This window comes from Lasioglossum baleicum, chromosome 12 (genome assembly GCF_051020765.1).
Source record: "Lasioglossum baleicum chromosome 12, iyLasBale1, whole genome shotgun sequence".
NCBI lineage: Eukaryota > Metazoa > Arthropoda > Insecta > Hymenoptera > Halictidae > Lasioglossum > Lasioglossum baleicum.
The window spans coordinates 11,564,242-11,580,509 of record NC_134940.1 but is presented as its reverse complement, the minus strand read 5'-3'; the positions used below and the strand labels follow the sequence as shown (position 1 = coordinate 11,580,509).

The 16,268-nt window shown below is 38.7% G+C and overlaps 6 protein-coding genes across 9 annotated transcripts in view; 4 read left to right on the top strand and 2 right to left on the bottom strand.

The window, feature by feature from the left end:
- Positions 1-290: 290 nt before the first annotated feature.
- Positions 291-2,526, top strand: Maf1 (repressor of RNA polymerase III transcription Maf1). Of its 2 annotated transcripts, none has more exons than XM_076434917.1 (5): positions 291-434; positions 513-653; positions 784-1,065; positions 1,140-1,259; positions 1,354-2,526. In XM_076434917.1, exons 1-5 carry the CDS (start codon positions 352-354, stop codon positions 1,421-1,423), a joined length of 696 nt encoding a protein of 231 aa, XP_076291032.1. In that variant the 5' UTR covers positions 291-351; the 3' UTR covers positions 1,424-2,526. The 2 variants fall into 2 exon arrangements, with proteins under 2 accessions (XP_076291032.1, XP_076291031.1); XM_076434916.1 differs by having other exon boundaries at positions 513-662.
- Positions 2,527-2,561: 35 nt separating this feature from the next.
- Cyld (ubiquitin carboxyl-terminal hydrolase CYLD) lies at positions 2,562-7,046 on the bottom strand. The gene is made up of 12 exons (XM_076434891.1): positions 6,819-7,046; positions 6,077-6,736; positions 5,736-5,877; positions 5,429-5,665; positions 4,721-4,896; positions 4,523-4,642; positions 4,228-4,451; positions 3,991-4,163; positions 3,625-3,921; positions 3,332-3,447; positions 3,048-3,264; positions 2,562-2,968 (listed from the first exon to the last, which is right to left on the bottom strand). The coding sequence occupies exons 2-12, from the start codon at positions 6,554-6,556 to the stop codon at positions 2,778-2,780; spliced, it is 2,373 nt and encodes a 790-aa protein (XP_076291006.1). The 5' UTR covers positions 6,557-6,736; positions 6,819-7,046; the 3' UTR covers positions 2,562-2,777.
- LOC143214174 (nuclear pore complex protein Nup93) lies at positions 6,688-10,262 on the top strand. Its single transcript, XM_076434890.1, has 6 exons — positions 6,688-7,403; positions 7,643-7,823; positions 7,896-9,184; positions 9,253-9,603; positions 9,752-9,869; positions 9,951-10,262. Exons 1-6 carry the CDS (start codon positions 7,183-7,185, stop codon positions 10,260-10,262), a joined length of 2,472 nt encoding a protein of 823 aa, XP_076291005.1. The 5' UTR covers positions 6,688-7,182.
- A 126-nt stretch (positions 10,263-10,388) lies between these two features.
- On the bottom strand, positions 10,389-11,454 carry LOC143214188 (ADP-ribosylation factor-like protein 2-binding protein). Its single transcript, XM_076434923.1, has 5 exons — positions 11,298-11,454; positions 10,963-11,177; positions 10,806-10,891; positions 10,639-10,735; positions 10,389-10,584 (listed from the first exon to the last, which is right to left on the bottom strand). The coding sequence occupies exons 1-5, from the start codon at positions 11,314-11,316 to the stop codon at positions 10,495-10,497; spliced, it is 507 nt and encodes a 168-aa protein (XP_076291038.1). The 5' UTR covers positions 11,317-11,454; the 3' UTR covers positions 10,389-10,494.
- On the top strand, positions 11,172-13,471 carry LOC143214183 (protein nessun dorma-like). The gene is made up of 4 exons (XM_076434913.1): positions 11,172-11,668; positions 11,744-12,664; positions 12,736-12,940; positions 13,013-13,471. Exons 2-4 carry the CDS (start codon positions 11,757-11,759, stop codon positions 13,307-13,309), a joined length of 1,410 nt encoding a protein of 469 aa, XP_076291028.1. The 5' UTR covers positions 11,172-11,668; positions 11,744-11,756; the 3' UTR covers positions 13,310-13,471.
- The window catches only part of LOC143214179 (pseudouridylate synthase RPUSD2), a 209,194-nt gene continuing 205,761 nt past the window's right edge, over positions 12,836-16,268 (top strand). The window contains exons 1-2 of one of the 3 annotated variants that reach the window (XM_076434904.1): positions 12,836-12,974; positions 15,389-15,595. In XM_076434904.1, coding sequence (XP_076291019.1) covers positions 12,972-12,974; positions 15,389-15,595 — 210 coding nt within the window. In that variant the 5' untranslated portion in view covers positions 12,836-12,971. Of the gene's footprint in view, positions 12,975-13,871; positions 14,023-14,813; positions 15,319-15,388; positions 15,596-16,268 lie in introns of those variants that run through there. The other 2 variants (XM_076434903.1, XM_076434906.1) reach the window with 2 other exon arrangements.

Genomic DNA, 16,268 nt, shown 5'->3' with positions numbered 1-16,268 from the left:
AGCTCGGCGACGCGGGAAAAATCATCACGTCTACCATTAAGTTTGTGCACTCAAAGAGGAAAGGAATTTTCATACACATAAGAAGGATGTACAAGGACTCGATAAGTCTTCGATGTCAAAGAAGTTTTCTAACGTTTCGATTCTATTGAACGCCTTGGCCGTTGCGACTGAGAAACGAGGTCAAGATTTCTGCCAGAATAACATACCAACCGGTCGTCAAACCCCGATGTAACGGAGTGTTAATGACATAAGAAGCGGTTCGCTAGGAGATGCATCAAGGGTATCCAGTACAGGGACGCTGGTTTTATACATTGTAAGAGAGAGAGAGAGAACCATTGACAAGACGACAACATGAAGCTGTTGGAGAGTACACGCTTCGAAGCGATCAACAGTGCCTTGTCCATCAAGACCGGAGACAGCAAAATAATAGGCCGGTAGGTCGATCAAACTTCTCATTCATTCGATACGTTGTATAACCGATGCTCAATGTTTACGGTTCCATCAATTTTCAGAATAGAGAGCTACTCTTGCAAAATGGCTGGGAATGACAAACAACTGTATAAACGTTTCAATGCAGAACAAGGATTTACTCCGCACGATCTTCAAGCTTTATCACCACCTCAAACATCTTTGGGAACGTCACCTGCTCAAAGGTATTTTAGGTATTAACAATCGGTGGTCAAATTGAAAACTGAGGATAAAATACCATTCTAATGAAATCTCGATATAGATCCTGATATCCTGCGATAATACCTATACATTTTTTTCTTATGTTTTCTATAGTCGTAGCGTTTCCGGTGATGAAGATGGCCCACTATGCGACACAATCAGTAGAAAAACGTTGTTCTATTTGATTGCCACTTTGAATTCAGCTTTTCATCCAGATTATGATTTCTCTGATGCTAAGAGTCACGAGTTTAGCAAGGAACCAAGCTTGACATGGGTGATGAACGCGGTAGACAGTAATTTGAGCGCGACTGCGGGCGATCATTATCGCACACTTAGGACGGCGCTTTGGGCGGCCATCGATGATGAGATATCATTAAACGAATGTGATATTTATAGGTAAAAACTATAAATTGTATAGTAACCCGCATGGGAAAGTTACTAGCTAAATTAAAAGTATGAAACTATTTTAGTTACAATCCAGACTTTGTATCCGATCCATTTGGAGAAGATGGATGCTTGTGGTCTTTTAATTATTTCTTCTACAATAAGAAAATGAAGCGCATTGTGTTTTTCACATGCAGAGCAATAAAGTAAGTAATACCTATCTCATAGATTCATTTCTTTTTGACTACACTTTTTAATATTGATTTTCTATTCTTTTTTTGTTTTCTGTTATATCTATAGTCCCCTCTACGTACTAGATTCTGGAGTTGGCAGTGATTTTGCCATGGACGAAGACGAAGATAGATACTAAATTTATAAAGCATATACTTACAAACTTTATCCCCATCAGTTTTATTAATTCTGCCGTACAAAGGCATGGGTGAATATTCAATATGGTCTATTACATAGAATTCTTATTATGTACAATGCTACAATTAGTTTACATATTTTTCTTTGCAGTGATGGTTTGGTTTCAGACTCGTGATCCCTAATAGAAAAATTCATTGTATTGTCCTCTAGTTTCTCTCATGCTGTTAACAGTTAATTATAGTCACGAAGAATCAAACAAATGAACTAGTTCGGAACAATTTTTTTATAATTTTTTTCTGCAGATGATTAATATACTTAACTGTACAAATTAGCTGAACGTTAATCAAAGATTTAAAGTATTGACGAAAATCTTGCTCCTTGTTAAAAAGAAGAGTATCGGAGATTAACGGATTTATAGATTGATGTTGTACTAAGTTGCTCTGATTTTATGCACACTATTTGATTAGCAACAGGAATAACAATAAAAACGAACAGATAGAGCAACAGGAGCATAGTTCTAAAAGTGCAGCATTAACTTCTGAATCCTAGTCATTATACGTTTATGTTAGAAAAACAAATTTGCAAATTGTTAACACTATTTACTGTAAATGTATCGTCACATGTTTTTGAAATATTGATGACATTCAGTATGAAACTATGCGTTTCTGTGTTTGATGTGTAACTTTAAAAAAGTGTACACGAGATATTCTGTATTTATAAACAAATATTTATCTTTTCAAATATCGTAGAAATTTCTATGCAGTTTGATAGATTAAATAAACAAAAAGAAAAAAGAAAAGACTTTATAAATGGTGTGGTAGATGAATTTTCTAATAATATGATAGTAGAGTTTCCTCGGATTTCCATGTAGAATGAAACCTTAATTTTACGTCATTGATGAATATATACATGTATACATATGTCTTGTGAACTTAAAGAGAATCAGCACTATGCTCGACTTAGATTGTTAGGTTTCGATTTAAAACAGTAATTTTTCCGATAATTTCTATAACGTACTAGTAATCTTAGTTCCTTTAGAACTACACATTTATCCATCGTCATTTTAATAAAGTTTATGAATAAATATAATTCACGTTTACACCATCCATGTCTTTCGTTATTTTTTACAAATAAATGTCGCATCGGTTTTTGTGCAGACACAGACTTAAGATCCCTACAGACATTGCATCAGTAGACATCGTTTTATCATACAATATGTAAAGAAACAATATATTTGACTCGAAAGATATAAATATATGTTTTTAGTCGTGTAATTAACGAGCACAAATGTAATGCTTGAATTCGTTGGGTAATAACTTAAAGCCTAACTTACCTAAGTTACTAGGCAACTCAACTTATTTGTACATCATAACGTCTGGGGACTGATACATGCACATATAGGCGTCGCACAAGAGTCGTTTCGCGTGCCCAGGTAAGTGACGATCGTCCGTTAACTCAGTCAAGTAGTTCCCGCCTTCTTCGCTCAGCCAATAAGGGAAGTCTGGGCACGGAACCATCTCAGGTATGTTGTAGCCATTTTGTTCTCCTGAGGATAATTATATAATTAAGCAGGCATCCCGAAGGTAATGCTTGATCAAGATTTATACAAAATCATAGTGAAATACCTTTCCTGTCAGCCATAGAATCGAAGAAACACCACGGCGCTTCCGACCCAGAACCACACTTTACAAAGCAAACGTAATGAGACGTTTCGATGCAGACTACTGCAGACAATTCCAGGTACAATCTTGGAACAGGACAATGCTCTTGCAGAATAGCAAATTCCATTGGCACTACAAGCTTCTTCGGCTCATGATTCGTCCGTCGTTCGTGCCGGTGCACCTACGATGGATCATTCCAAATTTACTTCAACCTTTTACAGAACCGAAAAAAGAATTGATCGATTTACCTTGTCCAAACATTGCATACAAAAAGCAATACTCTCCAGTCCAACGCCGCACTGCCCATAGCATTCCTTGCATTCGAATTCTGCTAGTTTGCCACAAACTGTGCACTGTCTGGGAGCTACAAATGGATCATTAAATACGAATACACTAAGAACAATTAATTGTAACGATATATGTACAGTAGAACATCGATTATCCGGACCTCTGATGTTTGAATAGTCCATATGCTACACAATTTATTGCATAATTCTCGATAATCGAGGTTCTACTGTATAAGTATTTTGATGATATTTACAATCCTCGATTATGTCTGTTACATCCAGCAAGAGCGTCGGTTGGATTTTTTGGTACATTTTAAACGATTTTCCGAATCGAGGCATTTGAATGATAAGACAGGACGGCACTTCTTTCAACCGAATGTTGCTTGTTAGGAAACTTTGTTCTAGTAATTGTTGTACCGTCGGTAGGTTCAAATGGTCGTCTTTTTCGACGAACAGTTGATAATGGTACGCGTCCTGGCCGGAACTTAATTTGAGAAACGGCTCGGCGTTTAAAATTTGGGCGACCAGAGATGTTAAAAATTCCTCAGGATCTGAAGAAATTCAGAATAATTAAACTAAACGTTTGAGATGCCTGTATTATTTAAATATCCTGTCGATACCTTTTTCCTCGCTGGTTAATCCAGATACCGACGAAAGTTTTTCGAGCAACGTCCGAAGTTTCATCACGTGATCCGCTCTAACAAACACGTTTTTTCTGAGTGGATTTACTATTTCCTCGCGCAATACTCTTTGTACCTCCTCGTATTGCGGACAGTCTTTTTCATTGGGCGGCCTAGAACATCGAATTCATGATGCAGCTGTACGTGAGAGTAAATTCGATCAAACAAGTTGATTACCTAAATAGAAGATTATCAAAAACACTAGTGAATGTAAACATGCTGAAAAGGGTGGCGTCCAAGTAACAGGAATTGTGATGGCCTTGAATTCCTCTGTACTTCCCACAAATGCTTTCCAGATTTCCTTCAACGGAGATCGGTCGCACCATTCCAATTATCACAGAACTCTCCATATTTCCAAAATTGTTCATGTTTATTGGAGACACTGGGTCGTCGCTTTTCGCCTGCGATAATATAATTATTCAATTTCAAAAAGCGGCTATCGAATAGAAGTATTTTCAATCAATGTACTCACAACCATTGCATCGTAACGAGAGCATTGATCGAGATCTTTGAATACGGCCCTGTAAGGCCGACAATGGAAATATCTAACGTCTTTATATGTTCCATCAGTTCCAGAAGGATGACTATTATCCTAAATACGAGATAATCGAATGCATTTGAAAATTTAAGTTTAATGTCCCGTTATAAAGCTTCTGATAACTGAACGTACCAGTTCTACAGCTGCCATTAATTTACCAGGAGTGATACCGGATGGCGTTCCGATCCAACGAATGACACCATAGTGCACATCGGAGTCCAGAAGCACTTTTACATTGGAACCAACGATTAAATCTGAGTTTTCCATTCGTCCGAACTTTTTATTTTCATTTTTTTCTGGAGTGCTGCCTGTAACAAAATTATAAATTAAAATGCATAACCATTAACAGAAAAAGATAGAATAATTCAGTGAAAATCATTGCAACAGAAAGCGTGTAAAAAGCTGTGCGAAACGATGCAATAAGCTACATAAACACGAAATGCGGAAGCATGATCGTATTTACGTGAATGTCTGCTTCTCCTTACTATGTTCTATCGGACTATAACGTTCGAATGTTCCTTCTATGTCACTGTACACGTTCGATTCTATGTCACTACTCCATTTGTGCTCTAACACAAAGACAGGAATGTTTTGCAATGTTGCAGCCATTTTACAATAAAATTATAATAGATTTTCAGTTCTGAGAGACTTGCCGGCACTACCGAGACAAGCTAAGATTCTGGCTATTTTTAACCGTCTTGGTTATTCTTAACTCCCTTCTACTAACATGCAACGAGTGAAGACAAGCAGACTATGTTGGATTCCTAGCAAAGCTAGCAAAGTATACTGTTAACCAAGAGAAGCCAAGCTGAGAATTTATTTTCACGTTTTTCTTATTACCAGATTGCGTGTACGAATGGACATTTGTGTTTTTAGTTACATTACTATCGTTCTCAAGTGACAATGATTTCGTTGACTGAAGGTATTCCTTTGACATAGATCGTTGGTCTCTGTTATTGTTTTTGTTATCGTCATAAGTAGTGAACCTCTCCAAAAGAACAGATGGTGCAGAGTCCAGCACAGATTTTTTCTTATCGTTCGTGTGATTGTTTCCTATGTTTGTTTTCAGAAAAGGATCTGTAACATACAGAATATTAATAGTTTGAATTTCCAAAAAAACAAAACAATAAAATATTAATTTCTATACTTTTATCTGCATTTCCAAGGCCAGTGGGACCCTCGGGCTTCAATGGGAAAATGTGGCTCAATGTGGCGAACCTTCCTTCCGAATGAGTACATACAAAGTACTCTTTGCTTAGCAAAGCTGTCTTGGACGATTCTTTTCCTTCCTACAAACGGCATATAATAGTTAGACCAGCTTATGTATATGGTAGAAAATATTGAACATACTATTTTTATTATTACAAGTCATTCAAGAATATACATTTTATAAAGTACTGTTGCTGTCTTATAACATAGACTCTAGAACAGCACAGAGATAAGGGAAGTACCATGTTATGAAACAACAATGATACTGCACAAAATTACCAATAAATCGAGACCAAAGTAATGTCCTGGACCAAGTTGTGGCACAGGTCCGATGTATTTGATTACAGCCAGATATGTGTTGTATCCTTGAGGATCGGGACAGTACCAAACCGTACTTTCTATCATTAGACTCATCAGTTCTTTGCACAGTTGTTTGTGATTAGCCAAACGAACCCTTTCTTCGGGCACAGTTACCGCTGGCAGAAACTTCCATACTTCCGTTGACACAGGGATTAAATCGAACCTGTGGCATCGCCATTCTGTGCCGCGCCAAACCTCTGATCCTGTTGTGTCTGTAACTCGTACTCTGAGAAGACTGTCTCCCAGATCCTCGACCGACTCCGCGAGCATGCCAAGACGCAATGTATTGACATTTGTATCGCATTCCCCGGATATACGGGCCAGAATAGTGTTTTGTTTGGCAACATAATGCTGAAGGACCTGACGGTCCTCCTTGTTGGAGATGTTTCGTTTCTCCATGATTAATCACAAGCGATCATTTCGATAAGCGATCGGTCAATCGCGATGAACGCAGACTACATGGATAATATACAAGGTTTACCTCTGTCATTATACAGCTTTCGCTTAAGAAATAAAGATCAGACAAAGGGATCTCGTGGTTGTCATCGTGTTCGTAAAATTGGGGTACTGCCAGTAGAGCTACACAGGGAAATATTGGTCATGGACACACTCGGACATTCGGGTAATCGAATTAGTATTAATTATTTAAATGTTAGCGAACCATTCCTTCTAGAATCTGTCTTAATAAAAGAATACACATCTCCGTTTTTCTGAATTTATTGAACCGATGTACACAAAAAGGACTTGAATAACCTCGGACCCTTGTGCACCTGTACCTCGTCGACTGTCAATTTTTATATATAGTAACTTCAAGTAACTTGAGTAACTTCAAGTGAAAAACAACAACTGACAACTGCTGACAACAACCCCACAACAACCCACAACAACCAACCTGAACCAACCACAAAGAAAATTGAGACTCAACGTTGGCAGCACTGAATGTTAAACTTCATCTGCAGTTTCAGTTTCCAGCAGTTTCGTTTCGTCTTTCGTCCCGCGATTTCTGATTTTGTGGACATTTGGACATGTTTGGACACATCGATATGTTGAATGCGGATTCTTCGCGAGTGTCAGGCGATCCTGGCTTCAGTGAATTGTTAAGATCAGCGGAACAATTATCCGCTGCTGTCGAAGGTACGGAGGAACTACCTCAGGTCGAAAGAAACCTTCGACAAATACTAGAAGCTTCGAACGAACTCTGGTCTCGAGTCACGCAGACCGGCACCCAGGACAATCAAGTTCAGGCGTAAGAATACTTTAAATTTTATAGTTTATAAGATACCGCAACAGTACTTGTGTATTCCTGTCAAGATCTGCGTTTACAACGAGAATTTTACTCACTAATATATGATCATTCTTTTTAGTACAACATAACCTAAAGCACCTTCTGGCGCGAAAACATCGTTATAATTAGAAATGTTTCTGGTATAGGTACAACGGTTTACTGTGTAACAGTTATAACGTATAATTTCTTTGTAATTTCAGGCACCTTTTGCTCGGATCACGAGGCGTTGATTTACCTCAGATATCGCAAAAGTTAAGTTCGCTTAGTGCCAGACGTACCTTCGAACCTTTAGATCCTATTGCGGACACTGACATAGTCAGTCACCTTAGAAATGAAAAGGAGAATGCTATTTTGTCAATCATTGAGCAAGTTCATAAAGACGTAAGAATTTTAATTATATTTCGAATTGTATGTTTAAATGTAAGACATCTAGCTAATCTATTTCTATTGTAGACATTCGAGCTCACCAGAGTTCAGCAAATGGAGCACATGCTGGGTGAATGGAAGCAAATGCGATTTGAGATAATTAATGCTATGACAGCTCCATCCGGGGAGCTGGTAGATCTACGAGGTACCCCTCAGCGGACTAAGCTAGCTGGATCCATGGTCAGTGGCTTATCGAACGTGGAAGTTGCTTATGTCAAGGAACTACAGAATTACAATGATCATGTGCTTAGAGGAATAACTAGACCAAGCCTGTTCAATGCATTCTGCAAGGCTGCAGAATCATTCGACGATAAAAAGATTGTAGACCTTTGGAAAATGGTGAAGTATATGGTGGAGATTCCACCGATTCCCAGAGAGGATCAAATTAAATCCAGAAGTACAGCTATTGTCGAGAAAAAAATTGTACTGCAAGCCAGAAAATATTTGGAGAATAGATACCGAGATTTTATAACTTCGGTGATTAGCGAGAATTTGGCACAGGCCAAGAGAGGTGGCATTCCAGGCACTGTGCCACTAGTAAAAAGTTTCGTAAGCGTTAAAGTACAGAATCTAAGAGATCTAGAAGATGTTATGGTAGAAGGCAAACCTCTCTGGCCTTTGGTTTATTATTGCATGAGAGTTGGCGACTACAAAGCTGCACTACAATGCCTAAGCCAGTGCAACACAGAATTTCCAGAGTTCAAAGTCGCTTTGGAAGAAACGTGCAACGACCCGGAAAGATATCCCAGTAGTTATGCGGAATCAAATTTGAAACTGCACTATAGGAAACATGTTCGATCGGTTACCGATCCGTATAAAAAAGTAGCGTACTGCGCACTGGTTCCTTGCGAGCCTGACGACTTGCATTCCGACGTGATTTGCACGGCAGACGATTATCTGTGGCTGAAATTGTGTCAAGTCAGGGATCAGCCAGACGCTGAAAATAAATTAACCTTGGATTACTTGCAAACTACGATATCAGAGAATTATGGGGAATCCTATTACCACGCGCACGAGCAACCGTTCGTGTATTTCTCAATGCTGTTTCTGACTGGTCAATTCGAGGCTGCGATAGAATTTCTAGCGAGAGGTGCAGAAGCAAGGCATCTGCCGCATGCGGTGCATTTAGCGGCTGCTATGCATGAGCACAACTTGCTGGGAGTTAGTCAGAGCGTGTTAGCCCCTCTGCTAAGCGTTGATCCTGCCGATAAACCGCCTGCAAAGAGATTGAACTTTGCTAGACTGATATTACTTTATATTAAGAGATTCGATTCCACGGATCCGAAAGAATGTCTACACTATTTATTCTTGTTAAGGTTTGTATCCAAAACGAACGTGCAAGTTTGAAGGCTTGTAATCTGACTTCGTCATTCGTATTTTCTAGAAACATGAGGGACCCACACGACCGCAACATGTTCGCTGCATCAGCGGCAGAAATGGTAGTCGACGCCTCACCTGGCAATAGGACTCAATTAGTTGGAAAGATAGACAAAGACCGTTGGGTGCCAGGACTTCTAGATCAATTCCAAATCAACACGCAAGATGTGATAAACATAAGCGCGGACACATTGTACAGAAAAGGTCTTTTGGAAGATGCTGTAACGATGTACGATCTCGCTAGTAATCACGAGAAGGTTCTTAGTTTATTGTGCACACTTTTGGCACAAGTGGTTAGTCAAAGGTCCTCTGCGCTGCGATCTCGATTACAAGTCACTGCTAATGACATAGGCACAAGGTAATATTCGAAGAACGGAAAATATTAGGTCAGTGCAAAAGTTCATGCCCGATTTCGCATTAAAACACAAGAAATCAGGCACGAACTTTTTCGCTGACCTCATACTATAAATTTTACTCAGTGATTCATAGTACATTTTTTTTGGCAGGTATCAAGGCATTGAAGTGCAAGCACCATCTGAATTGGTCTCCGCATTTCATACTTTGAAGCATCTGATGGTATTCTTCGATCAGTTTCACAATGAACAGTATCAGAGTGCACTTAGGGTAAGATACGTGAAGTTTTTCATGTTTACACTAACTTCGTATACTATGGGAATACAGTGGAAATTTTTTGGCTGATTGCAGACCATCGCGGAATCTAAATTGTTACCTCTACACATAAAAGAAGTCGATGAAAGAGTGAATGCCCTGCGACGCGTGTCGCCAGAGGTAGCCGGCACGTTAGCAGATGTTCTTCTAGCAACTATGACGATACTCTATCGTCAGTATCAAAAATTACGAGCCGGTGAACCAGGGGATGAAGAAGCGAGGAAGCAACAGCTTCTCGATCTTCGAGAACAGGCTCGCGCGTTAACGAGTTTTGCTGGAACGCTTCCTTATCGTATGCCAAACGAGACCAACAGTAAACTTGTACAAATGGAGATACTTATGTGTTGACACAAAAGACTGTGTGTGTTTCCCGCGATTATATTTTGGACAGAGTACTTCGAATATCAGGCTCGAAGCATTGTCGATGCGGTGTATATATTTTTTGTACTGCCATAATTTACACGAATAAAACAATTGTAAACATAATAAATTGTATTGTCTTATAAGAGTTACAGCTCAACGTTACAGGACGAACATAATAAATATTTCATAATTTGTTCCTATAGTAAAGATTGCATATTTATCTTAGCAAATGATTATTTCTCGCATTTGTTTGTAGACACGTAACGGATATTCCAGAGCTGAGATCTTCGACTTTACCTTCCTTCACCTGAAAGTGTTTGTCATTACTATTAATTTTTATGTTGTATTTTGTAATACTTACAGCTCTGTAATCAAGGAACATTTCTTTGAAGGCCATAAAATCAGTGAATGTTGATAGTACTTCGAAAACTTCACCCTCCAATTCATTTTGTTTATTTCTGCAACAGACAAGGATTCTTTTATTAATTATAACTCTTATGTGCACTATAATGTAGTTCTAATGCTTACTTTAAGAGTTGCAGGAATGTTTCTATGTTAAAATGTGGTATTGCTTTTTGCAGGTAATTAACAATGTAAGTTTCCACAGCTTTGTTCTATAAAAATGAAAATGTTAATGTACAAGAAATAAATATGAAAAAGTAATTTGATATTTTAAGATACTAACATATTCATTGAAGATGTGCGTGTAAATTAATTTGTTTTCTTCGATTGGCTCAAAAATGTCCCAATATTCTTCCAAAAACTTTTTTTGAATACCATGAAATTCGTCTTCTAACAAAATATCCTCGATATAACCAATAATCTCATCGAAAAGCCTGTCCTCCACATTTTTCGAACTCTGTTCCGTATTTTCGTCCTCGCTGGTAAAAAGGCAACTGTCTACAAAATTGTTTATTTTTTTGTTATTGTATGTTTATTTGCACAGCTGTCAACTGACAGCATACGAAAAGTTTGTGAAAAACAATTATCTTAATTCGTTGAAAAATCACATAAACAAACCTATTACTTCACCGGACATGATCCTATTTGATAATGAAAATAAGGCACTGTTTATTTACGCGACTCTAATGATTATCTGTCACACCTATAATAACCATATCGATACGATAGGTCAATAATTGTTGGAAACGAGAATCGAAATAGGGAAGACCAATCAGAGAGCTCGCTGGCGTAGTTCAAATTTTTTTGTAGCCGTTTAACTGTGGTGCTTGCAAGAATTTAGTCTTGGAGCTACATTTATTGGTAAATGTTGTAAAATAGCATTAAATCACACAACAACCGAACGTATTTTATTCTCCGATTAAATCGTCACATTTACACAATTGTTCGTGCAAAAATTCTACTTAGTAGATCGAATTCGGGACCAAAAGGTAAGTAACTCAGGATTCTTAAAATAATTCATATATGCATTCAGAATATCAGAAATTAATTTTCCGACTTCGTAGGTCGCGTGTATCAATGGAGATATACACTTTTGACAAGAGTCTTCAAGAAAGGCTGGTTGAACTAACCGAGATATTATCCAGCAGAGGTGAGAACGTACCTGCCTCTCAAATTAAATCGGAATGGTCCTATCATGTAGAGCTCGTATTAGAGCCTGTTGGTTGGCGAGCATTGTGGAAGATACCTCGTCTGGTATGTGAAGATTTTCAAGTCCATTATCCCACCATAGTAGTGGTTGAAGTGGAGCAAGTTGATTTCACCGAACTGTCGGCACTGGTTAAGATTATTGCTGTTCAAGATGAAATTCATCTGCCAGACAAATACGATGTGCCGCTTGTAGAACTTTATCCGACTCATAAACAAGAGAATACTAACGTGTTGGACATGGTGGGCACAGTGAACTGCATCGATCAACTAAGATTCTTTTATAATTATTTATGGATGCCATGGGACATAGACGATGACGACAATACTGATTGGGTGTCTGTGCATCTAGAGACTAGAATTAGATTGTTCTTCGACATGAAGAGAGGCACTGTCAGCAAAGACACGAGCGATGTAATTAGAACTTTAATACGAGAGGGCAGAGAGATTCAACAGAGGATAGCGAGGCTGGAGGACACCATTTCTGAAGATGAAGAGACCCAGGAAGAAGTAGATGGGGGAACGGCATGTCAATTGATGAAGCTTCACTTCAGGCTGCAGCAAATCAAGACAGAGATGGAGGTCCTTGAGAATCCTGCTATGAGAGAGATTCTTGTGAAGAATAGAACGGATTCTTTGAATAATCAGAAGCTCCAGAGAAAAGAGAGCAAAGAAAGGAGCACCGAAGGGTACTTTGTATGGCTGGGTGGCACTCTGGAGGAAATGATGAAAGCTATAAGCAAAACCCAAGCCTCTATACCTGCAGAATTATATTTTAAGTATGTTTCTCTCTCTCGAACTCTGTGGGCGTTGTATTCCTTCACGTTTCATCAAGTTATCTTTTGTTTAGAATATCTGGGTCTTTGCAAGAGACTTTGCAGGTCTGCGATTCAGGAGACATAATCGCAATCGGAGAAGGAACTCATTACATCAAAAGCGCCGGGAATTTAGAAGAAGGAGGCACGATTAGGGGTATTAGTAACGTAGAGCGCACGGTTCTTTCCGTTAAAGACATCGAGACCGCGCCGTCTTTGCTCGACTTCTCCGGCAACGAAGTACACCATCTTATCCAATCGTTCCCATCCAATGGTAAGCCCTTTTCATTTCTGAATTGTATTTTTTTTTAGGTACTCTTAGAAGGTATTACCATAGACGCAGGAGATCTCAGAGCTGTTGTGATAATCCGTGCTGGAACCACGAGAATAGTTAATTGTCGAATAATCGCGTTGAGTGAAAGTATAGTCAAATTAGGTGTGGTCGTTTTGCCAAACGCGAAACTGATCATCGAGAATTCCGTTCTGGACGGCCTCGGCACGGCCGTAGTCATTTACAGTAACGCAGATGTGTACATGGACAATTGCAATTTTAAAAATTGTGCTGAGGGTGTACAGGTGTGGCATCGTCCTAATTTTTTTTTTTTTTAAGCAATTAGATATTTTATTATATTTTCATGTTGTTTATTCAGCTGTATGACAATGCGAAACTGGCGGCGAGTAATTGCGTCTTAGGTCAGTTCAAAGAGTACGCGTTACGATTGGAGACGCAAAAGTATTTGCACGGGACGAGAAGCAGATTCGGTGGCTCAGAATTGTTAGATGGTATATCAGAAGTTTCGTTGAGGGACTGTAAATTCGACAGCAATGGCAAAGGGGATGTTGTTTTGAAATTAGGAACGGCATTCGCCCCGGCGGAACAAGATGGGACCATAAAAATGGAAACTTGAAGTAATTTGGCGAGTTACACAGATTTCGCAATTTTCTATTTTTAATATCCAACTGCATGTATCGGTGCTACTAGAAAAATATAGGAATGTATTTTTATTTATAATATCTAATCTTATTATTGTTCCTACCACGCTGATTGTAAGATTTATTTGAAATATGCAATCTATGGGTTAACGTTAACGTTGAAGAAGGGCGTAGTATACAAATTCAAAATGCGCGCGTAAACTTGAGCTACAATCGCACTAACTAGTTCGAATCGCTGCCGTTGGATGACAGCACCATTTAGATTTGCGGGTTGTTGTCATTGCACGTTTGGTGATAAGAAAGTGTATAGTGTCCGGTGTGTATTTTGTTATTCAATGTGGTTACCGTGGCTGTTAAAATTACAAGCGAGAGTATCAAGAATTTCATTTGTAAGTTTACATTCACCTATCTTTCAGTGACTATTTCTAATAATATCCCGCTAAAACCACGTTACCTTCCTAACCTCATCGCGCATCTGTAATACTTTTTTCTATTTTTCTGTCAGATATGATAGATTCTACGATTTGAATCTAGCGAATGCAGGCGCGTACAAGACGCAATCGTTGCTATCGTTCTCGTAGTGGAACATTTCGTTTGTAAATATTTTTTAATCGAGCCGGATCACCTAACCTACAAACGTGCATGTTCGAGGGAAACAACGTCGGCACACGGCTACATATAAGTCTGTGTTGACGTTTATATACAGGGTGTCTCACGGTACAACGAGAAAGACAGTGAAAAATTAAGTCAACAATATAGGGCACACATTTTTTCGTATGGCACTGATTCTGGGAAAAGTTGAACTTAACCTTTAAATTGCCTCGAAAAATCCAGTCGTTCAATAAATACATTTAATGTACACATTTATATTGAATGGGTACATAGAAAAATCAACATTAAAAATCTAAATCTACGAATAGTTACATCAGTGTATATTAAATATTTATCAATATAAATTTGAGTTATTTTCCGTACAGGAGCAAGTAGATACAGTAAACCATGTCCAGACTATCAAACAGCACACGCGTGTTTCACTACTTGTTAAACAAGTGTTCCAACAAAAACATAAAGCCTCGTATAGGAAAATTGAATTTTTTATTTGCGTTTTATTTTCTTTTAGAGAATCATCGAGTTTATTCTTGCCGGTTGCGCTATGAATATTTGGACACCTTGTGTATGGAAACAGATAACGCGTCGCACGTGCACGGTACATTGCCGTGACGCAAACGATAATTTGATCCATACCGTTCCCGCCGCCGTATTTGTTTAAGACCGTGGGCTTGCTCGTGTCTATAAATGAAGGCATAAGTACCTGGCCATGTGGCCGTGTCACGTGCATCCGGATCAATGAAGTATCGCGATTTAAATGCTCGCGCTTTCGATGATGAATGAAAATACATTCGGGGAAGATACCGTTTATCAGTCGCCTGGTCGCAATTGGGTCTTCAACCTCTTACGCACGTGCATAGGTACAGGAATAGATGCAATGAGAGGACAGCTTGGAATTTGAATAATGGCGCGTCTATCGAGAAACACCTCTTGCAATTCTCTTTTTTCAATAAGAACGTAAAAAATTAAAACAAAAATCATTGTAGGAGCATTGTCATATTTATGAAATATATTCCACTAGTATATTATTATTATCAGTAATTTTAGTTTATTTCGAAGAATATATCGTATCAAATGTAAGTTATAAAAATCAATGATTATATATATATTACCAGAAAATAAATTTTATTTATTTGATAATTGCAGAGAGAAATCATTGCACGTGGCAGTCGTAGTATAAAGCAAAGGTACGTGATAAAAAGTATGGCCATGGTGGAAGCAGAATCGCCGAAGCAATTGTCGGACAGGCAAACACAGTTCGGTAATAGTCGTCAGTTGGAGCCATCGGATTGCATCTTCGTTTTCAAGGACACGGAATCCGATTACGAGGAGCCGTCGTCAGAAGTGGATGAGGTGAGTCCTTGATTCTGTTGTTTAATCCTTCTCTATATTTAATAATGTAAAAATCGATGAACGTTTACCGTATAGAAATCTCAGCCGGTCGCCGGAGCACTAGCGAATGGAGAAACAATGCTTAAATTAGTTACACCTCTCGGTGATTATGTGAGGTAATAATTTTCGATCTGTTACTTTCACCTGTATCGAAACTATACTCTCGCGGATGCTACGATCATGCAGAGAATAGGAGGAAGATATATTGAACGCATCAAATGTCTGTAGTAATAATGATTCACACATTAGAATACAGATTCTAATCGGAATGCATTAGCTGCGGCACGAAGGAACAATTAAATCCGACGTGGCAATTAAAAATCGAGGGGAGTTAAACCGAGTATTATCGACGAAGAGAAAGGGAAAGCGATGGCACACGCGATCGTCGTAGATCCTTTCGCTGCGTAGTCGTTTATCGGAATCCTGCATTCCTTATCGGTCATAGTAGACGATGCGATTTATATTCCTGGTTCTCCTCGTTCGAGTATTGTAGACCTTCACTCGAGGAACCCGTACAAGCGAGTACCAACAGAAGATCGCATAAATACTTAATACTCGAGTCGAGTTTCAACAACAAGCCCCGGCCACAACCACTACCATCAGTCTCAAAACTTCTACAATCTCGAGCTCCGAA

What these genes read in the sequence shown, in the direction of transcription:
- Cyld (XM_076434891.1), bottom strand. Translation starts at nt 6,556, where the DNA reads ATGGAGAAACGAAACATCTCCAACAAGGAGGACCGTCAGGTCCTTCAG. An exon ending in ACTTTGGTCTCGATTTATTG is followed by an intron (nt 5,878 to 6,076) that starts GTAATTTTGTGC and finishes TGCCGTTTGTAG; the next exon opens with GAAGGAAAAGAATCGTCCAA. An exon ending in AACAGACATAATCGAGGATT is followed by an intron (nt 3,448 to 3,624) that starts GTAAATATCATC and finishes ATCCATTTGTAG; the next exon opens with CTCCCAGACAGTGCACAGTT.
- Maf1 (XM_076434916.1), top strand. Translation starts at nt 352, where the DNA reads ATGAAGCTGTTGGAGAGTACACGCTTCGAAGCGATCAACAGTGCCTTG. An exon ending in GACAGCAAAATAATAGGCCG is followed by an intron (nt 435 to 512) that starts GTAGGTCGATCA and finishes ATCAATTTTCAG; the next exon opens with AATAGAGAGCTACTCTTGCA. An exon ending in TTCACATGCAGAGCAATAAA is followed by an intron (nt 1,260 to 1,353) that starts GTAAGTAATACC and finishes TTATATCTATAG; the next exon opens with TCCCCTCTACGTACTAGATT.
- LOC143214183 (XM_076434913.1), top strand. Translation starts at nt 11,757, where the DNA reads ATGGAGATATACACTTTTGACAAGAGTCTTCAAGAAAGGCTGGTTGAA. An exon ending in CCTGCAGAATTATATTTTAA is followed by an intron (nt 12,665 to 12,735) that starts GTATGTTTCTCT and finishes TCTTTTGTTTAG; the next exon opens with AATATCTGGGTCTTTGCAAG. An exon ending in TCGACTTCTCCGGCAACGAA is followed by an intron (nt 12,941 to 13,012) that starts GTACACCATCTT and finishes ATTTTTTTTTAG; the next exon opens with GTACTCTTAGAAGGTATTAC.
- LOC143214174 (XM_076434890.1), top strand. Translation starts at nt 7,183, where the DNA reads ATGTTTGGACACATCGATATGTTGAATGCGGATTCTTCGCGAGTGTCA. An exon ending in CAGGACAATCAAGTTCAGGC is followed by an intron (nt 7,404 to 7,642) that starts GTAAGAATACTT and finishes TTGTAATTTCAG; the next exon opens with GCACCTTTTGCTCGGATCAC. An exon ending in AGTATCAGAGTGCACTTAGG is followed by an intron (nt 9,870 to 9,950) that starts GTAAGATACGTG and finishes GGCTGATTGCAG; the next exon opens with ACCATCGCGGAATCTAAATT.
- LOC143214188 (XM_076434923.1), bottom strand. An exon ending in CGCACATCTTCAATGAATAT is followed by an intron (nt 10,892 to 10,962) that starts GTTAGTATCTTA and finishes TCATTTTTATAG; the next exon opens with AACAAAGCTGTGGAAACTTA. An exon ending in TGTTCCTTGATTACAGAGCT is followed by an intron (nt 10,585 to 10,638) that starts GTAAGTATTACA and finishes AAACACTTTCAG; the next exon opens with GTGAAGGAAGGTAAAGTCGA.